Genomic DNA, 18,329 nt, shown 5'->3' with positions numbered 1-18,329 from the left:
TTGTCAATATTGGAAAATTAGAAGATTTCACATAAAAATCAGGAATTCTGGCTTTCCTTGAAATATCAGAGGATCCGGTAACATGGCCTGTATTTCTCCACGGCACAAGTGACTCAGATCTGAGGGGTAGCTGCTCCCTCTCCCTGGGCGGGGGCTCTCCATCACTTCCCCAGAGTTAAGGTCAGATGCTCGTTCCTATTTATCACCTTACATTTTAAATGATGTAGTCATTTAGGTTACCTTCCTGGCCTCCTGTAGGCATTTGGTTTTTGGATCCCTAGTCTAGTGGGTTGTGTTTCATAATACACTACCCAAACACTATTCAACTCTGCAAAGTAATTCTGCTTCTGTGATATAATTTGATGTGCCTAATAAATCTAAGATGTAGGTAGGCCAAGTGTTATTAGTTCCATTTTTCACATGGAGGTAATGAAAAACTGGAGTGGTTAATTTACTAGTTTGAGATGTAGAGGTGGTTCTAGAATGCAAATTTCCTGATTGGCCATCCACAGTCTAAAGAGTATTGGTGAGGGATTTCACTCCCTCTCCAACTTTTCCCTCTGCAAGATTTCAGACTGAAGTAGTCAGAGATTGGGGAGGGAAGAAAAGTTAGCACAGAGTGAGGTTTGGAATTTTGACAATTAAGACAGAGTTGTGGTTTTTTAAGACTATAACTGGCTGAAGAACTTTTTGTCATCTTAAAGTGATGGGCCCCTTTCACCCTTCACCTTAAGGCAGGAACACCAACGAACACATACTTAAAAGGACAATGGAAGATAAAAGTTGCATTTTCTACCCAATCAAAAGGTGTCCTGTTTGCTCAACTTCCTAGTTACAAGCAGAGATGCTCTCTCACTCTCTCTCTGTCACACATGCACACCCTTTTTTTCCTTTTAGATACATAGGATCATACTATACACAGATTTTGTAACTTTCTTTTCCTGTCAAAGGTATGTCATCTTTTTATGACATTAAGTGGTCTTGTAATGTATCACTTTTAATGGTCCCATAACAGGCCACCACATGGTGGTATTATAATAATATTTGGCCACTCACCTATTGATCAATTTAAGGTTCTAATTTATTGTTATAGAAATAAACTGCATTAAATATTCTGGTAGATGGCCCATGTGCACATATGATTACTTCTTTGGGATAAATTCCTAGAAGTGCAAGTGTTGTGTCACAAGGACATAGGTATTTTTGAAACCTTTGGTGCAAAGTGTAAGGCCTCCTTGGTCAATGTCCTTCCTTCTAAAACTTCCCAAACCCCAACTTGGTCATTTCTACTTCAGCCAGATAAATCTCAATAAAGTAATGCTTGCATAGTTTACTCACTTGTTAAAAAGCCTCAGTCTTCTAGCTTATTAGACCAATTTATAAAGTACCGCACACCCAGGGCCTTGGGGGGTCCCCTGAGAAAGCACCTTGTCTTACCTGTCCAATCTCACCTACTCTTCAAATCCAATCAGGGTAGACCTATATTTTTGCCAGGTCCAGCATTTGTTTTGTTTTTTCCTTCCCTATGTGAGGAAACTGTTCCCTTTTCTCCTCTATTGATGTAAATCTTACATGTCCCCAAATCAAATTATACCTTTCCAAAAAGTGTTTCTGGGATAATCCAACCCTTATTATCTTTATACTCATGAATCGGATTCCCCTATAATTTTAGATATGTATATCTCATTTCCTCAGGGTACACAAGCTATTCCCAGGCACGTTATTTTTTGAATCTGTCTCCAAGGTAAACACAATGCTAGGTACTAAGTCTTGAAAAGGACTGTAAAAGTGTAGAATGAGTTATTGGAGAAAGTTCTGAAATATGCCCTGAATGCCTGTAAGAATTGGTTATGGGACGCCTGGGTGGCTCAGTCGGTTAAGCATCTGCCTTCGGCTCAGGTCATGATCCCAGGGTCCTGGGATTGAGTCCTGCATCGGGTTCCTTGCTCAGTGCGGAGCCTGCTTCTCCCTCTGCCTGCTGCTTCCCCTGCTATGCTTTCTCTCTCTCTCTCTGACAAATAAATAAATTTAAAAAAAAAGAATTGGTTATATTCCCATATAAAATGAGGTGAATGGACTGGATAAGTTATCAAAGTGGCTTCAGCCATACTTTTCTAGTACTATGATTATAATTCGTTACTGATAAAATATAAATAATTTTCAGCTAGTTTTTTGAAAGATACCTCCACTTGCAAGAATTATTTTGTATGGAATTCAGTATAAGAAAAAAATCTTGCAATGGTAATTTAATCACCACAATTACCAAAGTAGTTGGAGATGGCCAATGATATGCATTTTGAAAACATTAGTGAGATTTCATTGTATAAAGATATTTTTATTCAAGGCTTATAATATAAAATAGAACCAACAAATTTAAAAATTACCCTAGATACTGAACATTAAAAAAAAAAACAACTTTAGTTCATTTAAAAATACATAAATTATTTTCATTCCACCCCCCCAAAGTATGGTACTTCACTTTCCAAAAATATTCCACATTCAAATAAACTGTAATTATGAACATATATAGAAAGCTTCCCACAGTTAGAACTTTAAAAATGGATTGTGCTAAATAAAATGCATGTTGTTGCAATATTTAAATATACTTTAAAGTAAATCATTATAAGTAGGCATGTAATTACTATGGTTTTAGGAAGATTTAACCAGGAACAAAAACACAAGAGAATGAAATTTGAAATTTCAGCAGCTTTTGACCAATATAAAATGAACAGATATCCACCATAACTCAGCTCTTCTAGATCTTCCTCATACCCCGAGTTTTAAAGAGAAAGCCTCCTTTTTAAAAATAGTAACTGAAATGAAAAATTACGGAGAGAAAAAGTGCAGGTTAGAACAAGAGATTTTATGAAAAAAACATTGAGAATCTAGAAAAACTAAGGATTTCTGGTAATGTAAATCTGTTTAAAGATTTTTTTTTTTTTTTTTTTTTACTGGAGAAGTAGTGACTTGAATCTTGTTCCTAAGGATTAGAGTAAAAATAAGATTTCCAAACGAGTGTGTGCCTTTTGGTGAGAGGGGAGGGAAAAAGTTTCTGTGGTACTGAGACCCAATGGAGTTCTATCTGGCAAGGTACTATTTAATCTAATGCATTAGCCAAGCTTCCGATGTTCAGAATTTTCCCTGAAATTAGTGTCAGTTAAAATCTTGGATGTATTGGCAACTGGCAGCCGAGCTTTCCCTGCCTCGGTTCCCCACAGCTACAGCAAATTGGCAGTAAGACTTCCTTAGCAGCTGCTATTGGGCTGATAGTACCATACAGCATGATTCCACTCATGTAAAACAAACAAATACAAACACATGTGTTTCTATATGTACCACATATGTATGTAACTGCCTAGAAAAATGTTTGAAAGGACATTCATAAAATGGTTAATGTGTGTTACCTCTGGGAAGGGGATTGGGGGAGAGGTCAGTGGGAAGTTTCACTTTATGGTCTGAATTTTTACTGTAAGAATATAATCATGTGTTATTTGCCTAAAAAATTAACAATTAAGAAGTTAACCAGTAACAACACAGGGATGTCAACCTATGCATAGAATAATGTGGAGAACATGGGGGAGAGTTTACATCTTGTAACAAAGTAGCTTGCCACAGAAAGTTGCATTACCTGTTTCTTCAGGGTACAATAACTCTCTGAGTGACTGAATCTTTGTACCCAGTGGCCTTGTCGGGCTTATCTACAACTTTCTGCTGGACATTTCGCTTGGCTATCTTGCTATTACTGCAAACTCTTAGTCCTAAAGCCATACCCATTATCATTTATCCCATGTGATTTTTCTTCTTTTTTATCAATTCTTTTTTTTTTCTATTAAAGATTTTATTTATTTATTTGACAGAGAAAGAGAGATAGCGAGAGCAGGAACACAAGCAGGGGGAGTGGGAGAGGGAGAAGCAGGCCTCCCGCCGAGCAGGGAGCCCGATGTGGGACTCCATTCCAGGACCCTGGGATCATGACCTGAGCCGAAGGCAGACACTTAACGACTGAGCCACCCAGGCGCCCCCTTTTTTATCAATTCTATCACCATATGGGGCGCCTGGGTGGCTCAGTTGGTTAAGCATCTGCCTTCGGCTTGGGTCATGATCCCAGAGTCCTGGGATCGAGTCCTGCTTCGGGCTCCTTGCTCTGTGGAGAGCCTGCTTCTCCCTCTCCCTCTGCCTGCTTCTCCCCCTGCTTGTGTGCTCGTTCTCTCTCTCTGTCAAATAAATAAATAAAATCTTAAAAAAATTATATCATCATATTCTTTTTTATCAATATCTGTCAAAACACCAAGATATTTGACAACTTCATATTCCTTTGCCTTCATGTCAAATTAGTCAACAAGTCATGCTTATTCCATCTTTTTCATTTGGCCTTTCCTTTTCATTAATAGCACACTACTCTACTTCAAGTTTTATCATCTCACACATGAACTCTTATTTTTTAAAAAATATTTTATTTATTTATTTGTCCGAGAGAGAGAGAAAGAGAGAGAGAGCAGAGGCAGGGGGAGTGGTAAGCAGAGGGAGAGGAAGAAGCAGGATCCCCACAGAGCAGGGGGAGCCTGATGTGGGACTCGATCCCGGGACTGCCTTGGATCATGACCTGAGCCGAAGGCAGACCCTTAACAACTGAGCCACCCAGGTGCCCCCACATGAACTCTTATGATTATATAGTTTCCCAGCTGATCTTCCTGCTTCTAGTCTCTTCCATCTGTTATTAATTTTGCACACCAATGCCAGATTAAAATTCTTACAGTAGTTTGTACTCTACTACCTGGCCAAACACACACACACACACACACACACAGATGGACAGACATGCTCCTCTAATACTTATCTACTTATTTCATATAAAACCTATTCAAGGATCTCTAGAATCTGACCTTCACATTAACATCTTGGCTTTATTTCTTATTACCCCAGTCTTTGAAATCATTTGTTGTCTAAAATCCCCCTTTTCTGTCCAGGAATATATTCTCTTTTCCTACTGTGTGCCTTTCTCTTTCTTAAGTGAGCAAGTCAGTACTCACCTTATTTGTGAAGACTTTGTTGTCTGGTACTTTTGTTCAATTAATTTGATTTAATATACTAGATTTATGTCTTGAAGTCTGAAGTTAATGACAAGTTTCTTAAAGGCAGAATTCTTGTCTTAAGCTTTTTTTTTTTAAAGATTTTATTGATTTGTCAGAGAAAGAGAGAGAGAGAGCACAAGCAGGGGGAGCAGCAGAGGGAGAGGAAGAAGTGGACTCCCTGCTGAGCAGGGAGCCCAATGCAGGCTTTGATCCCAGGACTCTGAGATCATGACCTGAGCCAAAGGCAGATGCTTAACGACTGAGCTACCCAGGCATCCCACATTATGCTTTGTATTATTTCTACCACTCCCCCCAACTCTCAACCCAGTATATTCATCAAATAAATCATTCAGTAAATGTTAGCTTGTTGACTGACTGGAATCAAAGTAAGTTTCTCTGTGCCTTCCTTATTTCTGGGGAGCATCAATTTTATGCTTCCAAAAGTAAAAAAGAAGAAAAATTAATATATAATTATATATAATTGTTGTATATAAGTGTTAAAATGTACATTGCATGAATCTGAGTTAGAATATACATTCCTGGAGGTAAGTGTTTTGGTTGGTAAATATAGTAAATAGTGCCAATTTGTTCATTCAATAGTATGTGTCGCATGCATACTATGTGCCAGAACTTTTCTAAGCCTCATACTGCAGGGACCAAACAGACTAAAATCTATGCCTTCACAGAGCTTACATTCTAAGGGGGAAGACAGACAATAAATGAAATAAACATGTAAAACACCTACTTTGTTAAATTGTGATTTATAAATAAGTGCTTTGGGGAAAAATAAATCAGAAAAGGAGTTTAGAGAGTGTTGAGAGTACAACTGCAACTTAAAATAAGGTGGTCAGTGTTTTCCCCACCTGGCATTAAAAAATTGATATAATACCTAAGTGTAATACAATTAACATTTGCTTGAATTAGTTTGCCTCAGAAAGTATGACTAGGAATATTTTTCTTATGATTTAATTATAGTTGGCTTTTAACAAAGACTTCAAAATGGCAGCTTAGGTTCATTTTTAGTTCAGTGAAGAATAGTTCTCATACATATGCAGCCTGGATTCAATTCTATTTCTTGGGTTGGATTATTACCAAAATCTTAACAAGGAAAATGAAGAAATATGGATGCCTCAGGAATTGACTAACCACTTATATCGTGCATTAAACATGCTTCTCTGCATCCAGAAGCTGACTAGAACCAGATTAAGAACTAGAAAGGATTTCTTGGCAAAGGATCCTTACTTGCAAAAATAATTCCGAGACTTGGGCTGAGCTCAAATTTTAGGATTTATGTGGAAATTCAAGACTTATCTTTCATATTGCCATGTGAACAATTTGAACAAATAATACAAACTTCCAGAGGTTTTGGTCTCAAAAAAGTCTAGAGTTCAGGAATATTTTTCATCTCTTCTATCAGCATTGTCTTTTATTTAAGTAAAACATTCCTTTCACAGTTCATTGAATGAAGTCCAAGTCCATTAATGAAAAAGACACATTTCAACATCACACTTTGTTATCAAAAATATTGTGATTAAAATAATATAGAGGGCATTGAAATGCATTCTAGGAGAAAGACTAGGGTATAAAATATTATTTGGCTAAAATAATACCAATAAGAAGTTACTCCATTATATTAAAGCTATTATATTAAAGTATAATCCACTAATCAACCATTCTGTTAACTCATATTAGATAATTTCTAAGTTTTATTAGGGATGAAGAAAGGACTTTGGAGATGAGTGGATGGGGAGGGTCAGAGGTGATAGATATATTGATGTCAAAGGGAAAAAAAGGAACAGAATGGGGAAAATGAGAATGCCAACAACAAATGTATTTCACAGTTTGGTTTAAGGTCCATGCTACGAACAGTCAGCTGTGATGGACAAACAGAAGTTTGTGTGTGCGTGCGCACACGCACGCATAACTTGAGAAGAATGACAACATGCTAATAATGCTTCCTGTAGTTCCTGTAGTTTGTCAAGAATTTTTACTTGCTCTTTCCTCCCCCCAGCATTGCTGACTGTGTAGAAATATGTTTAGTCTTACAAACTGAGGGTTGCTCTAGTACTGGGGGTGGGAGGGACGGGGTGGCTGGGTGATGGACACTGGGGACAGTATGTGCTATGGTGAGCGCCGTGAATTGTGCAGTTGTGAATTGTTGAATCACAGACCTGTACCTCTGAAACAAATAATGCAATATATGTTAAGAGAAAAAAAAAAAAAGAAGAAGATAGCAGGAGGGGAAGAATGGAGGGGGGGAAATCGGAGGGGGAGATGAACCATGAGAGACTATGGACCCTGAGAAACAAACTGAGGGTTCTAGAGGGGAGGGGGTGGGGGATGGGTTAGCCTGGTGATGGGTATTAGGGCACGTATTGCATGGAGCACTGGGTGTTATACGCAAACAATGAATCATGGAACACTACATCAAAAACTAATGATGTATGGTGATTAACATAACAATAAAAATTTTTTTTAAAAAAAGGGGCACGTGGGTGGCTCAGTCGTTAAGCGTCTGCCTTTGGCTCAGATTATGATCCCAGGGTCCTGGGATCGAGCCCCGCATCTGGCTCCCTGCTCCGCGGGAAGCCTGCTTCTCCCTCTCCCACTCCCCCTGCTTGTGTTCCCTCTCTCGCTGTCTCTCTCTGTCAAATAAATGAATAAAATCTTTTAGAAGAAAAAAAAATTTTAAAAAAGAAAGATGTTTAGTCTTAGATAATTCTCTAATGAGGTATTATATCACTAGACTACATAAATAGATACCATATAACTATACAAGTAAAAATAGATTAAGTAGATTTTCTTTTCTTAAAAAAAGCACAGAGAAACTGCTTACCTGATATACATTAGTGTGAACTCTACTTTTGGATACTTCCTGTACCCATTCCAGCAGATTTCCAATTAAACTTGGCAGCAAACAATTTGCTTTTATTTCTCCAGGAGCCTCCCATACAGGATAATGGGCGGGTGTGCTGCGCTGGAAGTAGGGTTGGTAGCTTAAAGACTATGAAAACAAGGAAGCATTTGCAGAGGAAACTGGAGTCATAAAAATGAAGGATTCCTTCAATTAAGGATTTTCTACTGGTCTGGAGCAGAAGACTCACATCACCCCATTTAACACCACAAAGCATGTAATAAATACCTTTAATGTATCAACAAATCCATTTGCTAAATAGCAAAATCTTGCAAAGATATTTTGAAATGCTTCATATTATGTACACTAAGCTGCTTCCAAATCAGAAGAATAAAAACAAAAACCCTAATTTAAAAATAGAAAAACAACTCAAGTAATGCATTTTAAAGATTTTTATTTATTTATTTATTTATTTATTTATTTATTTATTTATTTATTTGAGTGAGAGAGAGAGAGTGAGAAACAGCATGAGAGGGGAGAGGGTCAGAGGGAGAAGCAGGCTCCCCGCTGAGCAGGGAGCCCAATGTGGGGCTCTATCCCACTCCGGGCTCATGACCTGAGCCGAAGCAATTGCTCAACCAACTGAGCCACCCAGGCACCCAAGTAATGAATTTTAAACCACCTCTTTAGGATAGAAAATAAGACTTTATAGAAGGTCTTCAGCTTTCTTTAAAGGTGTATTTTTGAATAAGTGATGCTTTTCATATTTGCTATATTTACACTGAAAAGAATTACAAAAATGGGATCTTACAGCTTTATACTCTCTGGTGAAATTAAATCTTTTCTTTACATGAACAATCCCCAGTTCCCAGATTCTTGCCATATGATGTATCTGTGCCTGCCATGTCATGTCATTAGTCTACTGCAACATCTGATTTCAACTCGATCTGAGTAACTTTTGTCACCAGCTACTGTCATTGATGTGTTCCTCTGTGTGGTTCCATCTTCTTTACAAGTGATATATTCTGGTTACTCACATTAGCTTTAGGTTGTGGTTACTAACATGGCTAAGGACTTGTTCTATTTCAACAGTATAACAAATGGACTTTTGTGTCATCCCTCTGTGGGGAGTAAACAACTCATCTAAAGAATAATCAGGAGATGAGTGGAGCTAATAACCCAAGGAGGGAGATCTCAAACACCTTTGCATGTCCAGTCAGCTCCATACCAAGGGAAATGGAAATGAGAAGTCCTTGGTGGCCTTGGGCAACTACTCTTAATCCTTTGTGCCCTTTACTTGAGAAAATGGTGAAGCTGACATACAAAGAAAGATGTATTAAAAGTTTTTTTCCCCCACAAATGGACTTGTCTTCATCCTGTCAAGCATTTTTGTTTACTTTTCTCATGAATGTAAGGCAGGGTTAGGTCTTGAGGTTGCATCTGGCCAAGGGCCAGCTTTGTGAAGTTACTTGGCCCATGCAAAGATGAAAATGGAAACTGGCCTCATAAATTGCTACTGATCTTGGGCAGGTCTACTTACATCTGAAAGCCAAAGTTTCCATCACTGTCTCTTCAGAAAACAACAAAAGCTCAGTGGAGATTAGTTAACATTTTCAAACTGCTTCAAAATTCTTAGATGAGATGTTGAGTTGTGGGTTTATTTCTTCCCCTTCTTTGCAAGGAATGGGCTCCAGGGCAGAGACTTGGATTAGAAACATGGACTGCCTTCAAATCTACCTGACATTTGACTCTCAGTGAGGTTGAGCTGTACGAGGGTAAAAAGGTACTCTTTCCCAGACCATTTGTAAAGTCTACAAATTTAGAAATAGATAATGAAAAAGAAAAGGTTTGGATAGATACTTAGCATTCTAGATGATCTGGATCCCTTAAGGAGCAGAGAATTATAACAGAAAAAATTAATCTAGGGGAACTATGGTTTGGAGTTGTGTACTTAATTGTCAGACTGACACATCTTCATTTGGGTGGGAATATACACAAGCAATAGAAGACTTTTTTTGTTTTTTCTTGAAAGAGTTCCTGAAATGGGTGATCAAACAGCTCTGCTCACTCACCTTGCATGCAGAAGAAAGAAGTCAGATCAAAGTTTTGATCAAACCTAAGTTAGTGTGTATCTCTTGGGTCCAGCACTTAATCTCAATTCCTAGCTCAGTCAGGTATGACTGATATCATGGAAATATGTAGAAATAATAATAGCCATGACCATTTATTAAGTGCTTCCATTATACACTTAGTGTTATACACTTTACATAGATTATTTCATTTAATTCTTACAATGACCTGATAAAGTAGGAAGTTTTCTTTGGAATCTGAAAAAACAAAACAAAACAAAAAAAAACAACCACCAGTAACTCATGGTGTATGTCCTATTCATGGTGGATCAAGGTTAGCCCATGCTAAGGCATATTAAAATATTGCCTTTTTCTGGAACACTTCAGTAGGCCACCAAGACATTTCTGGTCCTCCTCCTACCCTGCCCACTGCTCCTTCTCTGTCTCCTTTCCTGAATTCTCTTCACCTTAATATCTTAATGTTGGAGTGCCCCAGGGCTCATTTCTTTGTCCTCTTCCATAGCTAATTATGTAGTTGATCTCAGCCAGTTCTGTAACTTTATTTTTTTTTAATTTATTTATTTTTATTAACATATAATGTATTATTTGTTTCAGGGGTACAGGTCTGTGATTCATCAGTCTTACACAATTCACAGCTATCACCATAGCACATACCCTCCCCAATGTCCATCACCCAGCCACCCCATCCCTCCCACCCACCTCCACTCCAGCAACCCTGTTTGTTTCCTGAGATTAAGAGTCTCTTATGATTTGTCTACCTCTGTGGTTTCCAGTTCCGTGACTTTAAATAACATCTGTATGCTGACAAACTCCACAGTTATGTCCACTTCAGATATATTTATCTAGTTGTCTACACCTATCTTCACATGGATGTTTAATAGACACCTCAAACTTAACCATGTCTAAATCAGAGTTTACAAATATTTCCTTCCCCTGACCAAATCTGTTTCTATCTCCCCAATCTCAGTAAATGTCAAGTCCATTCTCCCAAGAGCCCAGATCAAAACCCTGGGGATTATCTTTGACTCTATCTTTTTCTTATACTCATATCTAACCTATCAGCAATTCCCGTGTGCTTTATCTTCTAAATAGAATCAGAATCTGACCACTTCTCTCCATCACTCTGACTTTAGTCTAGGCCATCCTTATTTTTCATTCCAGCTAGGCTAATCTCCTTGTTTGCTCTCTTACTTCCCTACATATACCACTCATATAGCAACCAGTCATCTTTTGAAAAAAATAACTTTTTTTTTTATTATGGGCCTTTAAAAACATACACATATACATAAATGATGACCACCCTCATGCACCCATCATTCAGCATCAAAAATTAGCAATTTGTCCATCTTTTTCTACTATTCCCTACCCCCCCCTTTTTTTGGGTGGAGTATTTTAAAACAAATACCAGCAAAGGCGTCCTTTTAATTATCAGATTAATCTGCTCACAACTTTACAGTTGTGTCTCTTCTTGGTAAAAGCCAAATCTTTAATGATGGCCTACAAGACCTTTGTGACCTGTCAGTACTCCCCACACAACACCTCCTCGGACTGTCTCCTGTCCTCACTCTGCTTCAGCTACAGCAGAGGTTCTCAAACCTTAGCGCGCATCAGCATCATCTGGAAGCCTTGTTACAGGACAGACTCCTAGGCTCCACCCCCAGAGTTTCTGGTTCAGTAGATCTGAAGTGGGCCTCCTGAATTCGCATTTCTAACCAACTGCCAGATGCTACTGTTGTCCAGCGGGCATATTTGGACGATCACCTGCTACATTGTTCTCCTTCCTGTTCCTCAACAAGCCAGGCAAGGTTTTGCATAGGAGTCTCTGCCTTACTCTTCCCTTGCCCTGAGCTCTCTTTGCTTTCCTCAAGATTAATTTTATTCCATCTCTGTTTAAATGATATCATTTGAGGGGCCTTCTCTGGTTACTCCTAAAATAGCATCCCATTTCCTCACTCTGATTTTCTTCACAGCACGCATCCTTCGTTTGTTTCTTAGCCCGTCTAGATTGACAGCTCCATGATGGCTTTGCTCTCTTGTCGTATCCCGTACCAAAACCTTGTCTAGTAGGTGCTCACTTCACTTGTCCAACGAATGGATCATACACTGGGAAGGGAGGCCCAGGTCCTTGCTTGGGACACTGGACAGGCAAATTCACTTCTTCTTGCCTCAGTTTCACCATTTGTGAAGGAAGTGGTTGGTTAGTGCCTACCCTTCCCATCTCCCTGGGCACAGGCTCAAATCAAAAGAGAGCGATGTGAACACGCCCGCGAAGCAGAGCAGTAAGTGAAGAGCGAGCGCCGATATGCTGTTTTCGGGTGCCCTTTCCCCGCACAGACAACACCCCCTCCCATTTTCCAGCTCCCGCCGCCCGGGTGAGCCCCAGCGCCAGCTGCGGGCGGCCGCCGCCCCCGTCCCGCCCCGCGGGCCCGCGTCTGGGCACGCCCGCCCCGCTCCCGGCTGGCGCCCGCCCGCCTCCACCGCTAGCGGCAGCAACGGCAGCGGCAGTAGCAGCACCCTCCGCAGCGGCAGCACCCTCAGCAGCCGCAAGCCGGAGCAGGAGGAAGGGGAGGCGCCGAGGGAGGGGTCCTCGGCCGCCGCGGGAGGCCGCATCACCGTCCCGTCACGGCGTCGGCGCGGCCGGGGCCGAACCCGGAAGTCGCCGAGCCCGCGCGCCCGCCCGTCCCGCCGCCGCCGCCGCCGCCGCCGCCGCCGCCACCGCCCCGCACTCCGGCGAGCGCGGGAGCCGCGCAGGCAGACGGAGCGCGCCCGGCCGAGCGGGCCATGGCCGCGGGGGCCGCCGCCGCAGGTGGTGGCGCGCGGTGAGGCGAGCGCGGCGCCCCCTCTGGGGCGGATGGAACGCGGCTCGGCGGGCGGGCAGTGCCGGCGTCCGCGGCTGGAATGGTGCTGGCGGCGGCGGTCGGTGCCTGCGTTCTGAAGCCCAGGAGGAGCCACAATGGAGACGCCGCCGCTACCTCCCGCGTGAGTGAGCCGGCGAGCGGGCGGGCTGTGCCGCTGCAGAGACGCGCGCCGCTGCGGCGCGTGTCGCCGGCCGCGGGTGCTGCTCGGGGACGGCCGCCGGGAGCCGCCGGGGAGCGGACGCCGGGGGGCCGCGGGAGGTGGGAGCTGCGGGGCGTGACGGCGCGGTTCCCGCAGTCCTGAGGCGGACGCGGACGGAAACTCCGCTGGCCAGGCAGTGACTTAGAACCCTGTCCAGGATTTCCAGGGAAGGGTCTCCCTGGCCCCAGGCGAATAGAAGATTCGGGATGGGGCTGGGCTTGGGGACTCTGCCCGTCCTGTGTGCGCCTCCCTGGAATGCATGGGTTGCTGGTGCCCAGCTTGCCAACCCCTTTCTCGGGATGGAGATGTGCTGCACGGGAGTCCGTTGAAAAAAAGGAAACTGGAAAGTACCAGACACCGGTGTCTAAATGAATTGGTCTTAGGTTGCTTGCTTCTCTGGATTTCTAGCAAAATTAATATCTGAGGAGCTTTTACATCACTCTAAATGAGCCACGGCTCTTCGGGGCATGTGACCTCTTTTACCTGGCACTGCAGAAAATTGTATCCAGAAACCAGAGCATCTTCTGTTTCCTTGGTACCCTGGGCAAATTAGTAGTGTAGCGACCTGCCAGGCACAGGTGTCTTTTTCCTTGGTACCCAGATACATTCAAGATACCGGCAACGAAACTACTTTCCAGAAATAATAACAGTTGAACAATTATTGTGGAAGATATCGAAGATTTGCATTATTCAGTACAATGTTATTTTTTTGGAAGTATTTAGTAAAAGTGGACTATAAATCCCCAGGAGTTTTGGAAATTTCAGCTTTGGTTTGCCTTCCTTAGGTTAACCTTTGTGAAGGAACAAGAGCCCTTTGAATCTGACTTTTCAAACCGAAGCAGACCTCATTCTGAGAACGGTGTACCTTTTCATGAGATCTTATTCATGGAGTCTTAGCGTTTTTCACTTAGATTTGGCCGGTTTCACTCCATGGCAGTTGTACGGCACCAGCCTCTTGTGGATGTGTGGCAGAATTCCAGCCAAAATATGGATATTTGGCTTGGGCTGAATAATTTTTTGATGTTGAGTCCTTTTAGGAGAGCTAATAGGATCCTAGAACTACAGTTTCTAAAAGTGCCTTACAGAATTTTTAGCTTGAGTGGAACAGGTCATGGGGATCTAAGGAGTAAGATTGATGAATTGACCCTCCTGGGCTGGTAGAAGCAGGGGCTCAGTTGCTTCCTGATCACTGTGGTTTTGAGGGCTTTGTTTTCTGGTCATGTTCTTCAGCAGCTTTGGGAAAGCTCCGGAACCCCTAGGAAACATGATGGTGGACTGTTAGCATCAGTAGCGTGAATACAGCACCAGCACATGGGTTCTGTCCAGGCTTAGAGTCAATTAAGGCAGGAAACGTTACCTGTGTATAGACAGCACGTAATATATAGAATATACCATGTAGGCATGTTATCTGTAGTAAATCTGCCCCCTTTATATCCCTTTTCTGCAGTCCCATTTTACTTTTGGAGCAGAGGGAACTACAGGAAAGAACGGGGGCTCTCAGAAATGCAGGTGAAAAAAGGGTGTGGACAATAAGCAGGCTCTGGAGGGAGGGAGTAGAGGCATAGAAAATGATTTAAATAGACATAATTGAAAATGAAATACGTGTGCATGCAAATATTGATAAACAAAATCTAGGACAGATCAATTAATCATAATTTTGGTATCTAGCACAGTTCTTTGGTATTGAGACTCCATCAGTAATGCTGGAACAATGGCAGGCTGAGAGGTGATGGAAAGCTAGGAATACCAGCAGGGAAGAAAGAACTGTTAAAACTTCTTTTAATCATGGGTGGCTAAAGTTGGTGAGACTTCTTCATTGTTCACGTTCACTTAATAATAAATACAAATAGGGTTTATTTTCATTTGGTCTATGTAGGATTAACCCTCAGTTCAGAGTTTGTTAGAATCAGAAATAGTTTTCCTTCTGACCCCTTGGCCTGTTTGCCTTCACTCCCATTAGCTCACTTTTCCCTTCCACACGAAATCAGGGGTGCTGTGTTTGAGAATTGCAAGGCAGTATCTTTTTGGGAAGGAGCTTTATTGGGCCTCACTGGGCTAGAGCTTGGTGGATGGAGGCAGTGGAAGTTATTGGGAGGGCTCAGTCTTTCATAAGGTTAGATTTTTAGCCTGAGCTTTAAGGCAAGGCAAGATGTTTGATGTGGGCTTAATATGCCTTGGGTGATGTGGTTGGAAGCAGGGATTCAGATCCTCTTTGGGCAAATGTCTGTTTGTTAATTCATTAATTCTGCAAATATTTGAATGCCTGTCTCTGCCTGGCACTGTGTAGGAGCTTATACTCGTGCTTCTTTTCTAACAGCCAGTTTCACGTTGTTTTCAAATCCCACCTTGCTGCCCTTTGGCCTGTTAACATACTGTCTTGGAGGGGCAGAGTTTCCCTAATTCCTTTGGGATAGGCTTGTTGAAATTAGGGTTTGATCTTTTGTACTCTTTCCACTCTTTGCCTCCAAGTTCTCCTCATCCTTTTTGATTTTCATATTGTCATTGGGTGTCATATCTCTGCTTATTGTTTTTGCATCCTATATGTGGCATTTAGATTCTCCTGCATTTTGGAGTCTGGGTGATAGGAAGATGATGGGACATTTGCCTCTGATAGAACCTGAAGGTGTGTGACTAAAAACTAGATGTAGGGTAGTAAAGGAAATTCAGGTGGTAAACTGAGATGTGCAGACCTGACCTTAGGAACTTTTCACAGATTCTAGCTTTTATAGTTATTTTTGCAAAGGATTTTCATAATTATTAAGTTGAGGGAACACCGAGGTATAGGATGGAGTGCATTCCTTTGACCACCCCTCACTGAACAGTTTCTTAACCCTCATTTTCTTACTGGCTCCTCTTTCACAAGTTGGCTTTCTCCTTACAAGCCTTACGTTTTTGTTTTTCCTTCACAAAACTAAGCAAACGTGCCTCAGATACAACCATATCTTGGACCAGTGTTTCCACATCACTGCCATATCTTGGCATCGGAGTTGTTCAAGCGTAGGCAGACCAAACCTCTTGTTGACCATGTTCTAAGGGATTTAGACAGCAGAAGATGGGTTGAATTAGAACAGAGGTTTTCAGAATTTTGGGTTTCACTGACCTGTGAAGTTAAAAGAAAAAACTGAGGTCCAACACAGAATTGCTAAGTTTTTTGTTTTGCCTAGCAGAAAAAAAAATCGATAAAATAATTATCAACTCTCACCATCTTTTGGTAAGAGAGAGGACATTTTAGTGTCCCTTTCCAAATACAAAGAAGGACATTATTTCAGACTAAAGGATAGTCCTTAAATTGAATTAATTTAGTTTTATGAAAACTTACTACATTTTCCTTATTTTGTCACAGACCAGTAAAAAGTTCACGGAAGCCTGATATTTGTGATCCACTGGACCAGATGACCTTTAATGTTTTCTACTTTTTAGATTCAATTACTGTGAATTTGGAACCTTGACAGAGGTTACCCCAATATTCATTGGTTTGTCTTTTATAGCACATTGAAATGTATTCTTGTTTTTGTTTACCTAGACATGAATGTAAATTGGGCATCTGTCAGATCATAGGTGAATCTCCTCAGTGACAAAGATGTTTAAAATATTTAGGAGCAATAATGGCTGACAAGGTAATGTTGAGAGAAGACATGGATCAATGTGTGTTGAAGGAAGTGTTATATAAGGAAAATTCTGAGGTGTATTTGGGAACTTGAGAAGTGGATTCTGGAAATAGGTAACATTTCTGCAGTGGTCTAAATTTTCTGATGCTGGGAAATCACTCGTCCCCATCCCATTAAATAGGCCCAAACCTTGTTTCTGATGTATATTTCCTAATGCGCACAGTAGACATTCAATAAATATTAGTAAGTGTGCTTTCATGAACGTTACTGTAAATTTACTCACCTGTGGCTGTTATGGAACTGCATCAGGAATGTTTATGAAAACAACTGAACTTCTTAATTAAGATCAGATGGAAAATTCTTTCGAGGTGATACAGAGAATGAAAATTGCTTTCCAGATGCTCTTCCTTAGAATTCTTCCAAATTCCAAATGTATTTACTGTTTATAATAAGGGAGTTCAGGTTTTTCATTCATACTTACTGGATGCTTACTATGACCAGGCTTTGGGGATATCTCAGAAAACAAAGTCCTTTTCCTCGAGGTTGAAACTGATAGTGAACAAATATATAATACAATTACTGTAGTGCATGGGTCAGTATATTTTGTGTGTTAAGTGCTTTACTGTTTTACATTTCAGACTATTGGCCTTTGCTGAAGTATTTTTTTGACAAGTTCTTTTCACTGATCCTGCCTTGAAAAATAAGCTCTTGCTTTCCATGACACTACTTTTTCTTGGTTTCCTCCTGTAGTTTTAGGTTGCTAAATGTGATTTTTTTTTTTTAAAGATTTTATTTATTTATTTGAGACAGAGAGAATGAGAGACAGAGAGCATGAGAGGGAGGAGGGTCAGAGGGAGAAGCAGACTCCCTGCCGAGCAGAGAGCCCGATGTGGGACTCGATCCCAGGACTCCAGAATCATGACCTGAGCCGAAGGCAGTCGCTTAACCAACTGAGCCACCCAAGCGCCCAGGTTGCTAAATGTGATTTACTTTATCTCGTTTAATCTTGTCAACACCCTTAAGGTCTCTATTGTCTTTTTTCAGATGGTAAATTACTTTTCATTGGTTATCAAGTAGAGGGGAAGGTGGGACTCGATCACTTTTTTCCTGTTTTACAGGGCTTCTCTTCTGTTACTGTTGGCGGTGGCAGTTCCTCACGAATGCAGGTCTTGGCCAGTTCTTTTTAATCAACTATTAATCACTAGGTTTTGGCTCCATCTATATCTTAAGCCTGGGCTCTAGATCGGTGCTTCGGCCTTGAATTTTCAGCTTCTTACAGAACGTCTACTCTTATGTCTCAGATGCAACATGCCTAAAACTGAGTTCTCAAACTGACTTCCCTTTATAACATCTGCACTTATTCAGTGCAATACTCATTCTTCTGGTCCCAGATATCCAAAGCCTTGGAATGGTCTCTGATTTCTCTCTCTCTCCTCATCTTCCACATCTTACCAGCTTCCAGGAACTGTAGAGTCCTGGTTTCAAGTGTCCATTCTGACCACTACCATTCTGATGAACAGATTTTATCCCTTGATACCTGCATTTTTTTTCTCCTACCTTTTCTCCTATTAACCTCCATGTGTTCTTTCCTCACCTTTCAGTCCACCTACTGTTTTGATCCCAACAACATCTTAGAGTCACATCAAAT

At 41.2% G+C, this 18,329-nt stretch overlaps 1 protein-coding gene across 3 annotated transcripts in view; it reads left to right on the top strand.

Annotated features, from left to right (window-relative positions):
• Window positions 1-12,772: 12,772 nt before the first annotated feature.
• The window catches only part of KLHL2 (kelch like family member 2), a 102,435-nt gene continuing 96,878 nt past the window's right edge, over window positions 12,773-18,329 (top strand). For 2 of the 3 annotated variants that reach the window (XM_035022765.1, XM_035022767.1), the window contains exon 1: window positions 12,773-12,995. In XM_035022765.1, the coding sequence (XP_034878656.1) occupies window positions 12,970-12,995 (26 nt within the window). In that variant the 5' untranslated portion in view covers window positions 12,773-12,969. The remainder of the gene's footprint in view (window positions 12,996-18,329) is intronic. The other variant, XM_035022766.1, reaches the window with a different exon arrangement.

This window comes from Mirounga leonina, unplaced genomic scaffold, assembly GCF_011800145.1.
Source record: "Mirounga leonina isolate KUSES-001 unplaced genomic scaffold, KU_Mleo_1.0 Mir_176, whole genome shotgun sequence".
NCBI classification, from domain to species: Eukaryota; Metazoa; Chordata; class Mammalia; order Carnivora; family Phocidae; genus Mirounga; species Mirounga leonina.
Note: the sequence above shows the minus strand (reverse complement) of the source record. Positions and strands in the feature narration are given on the sequence as shown.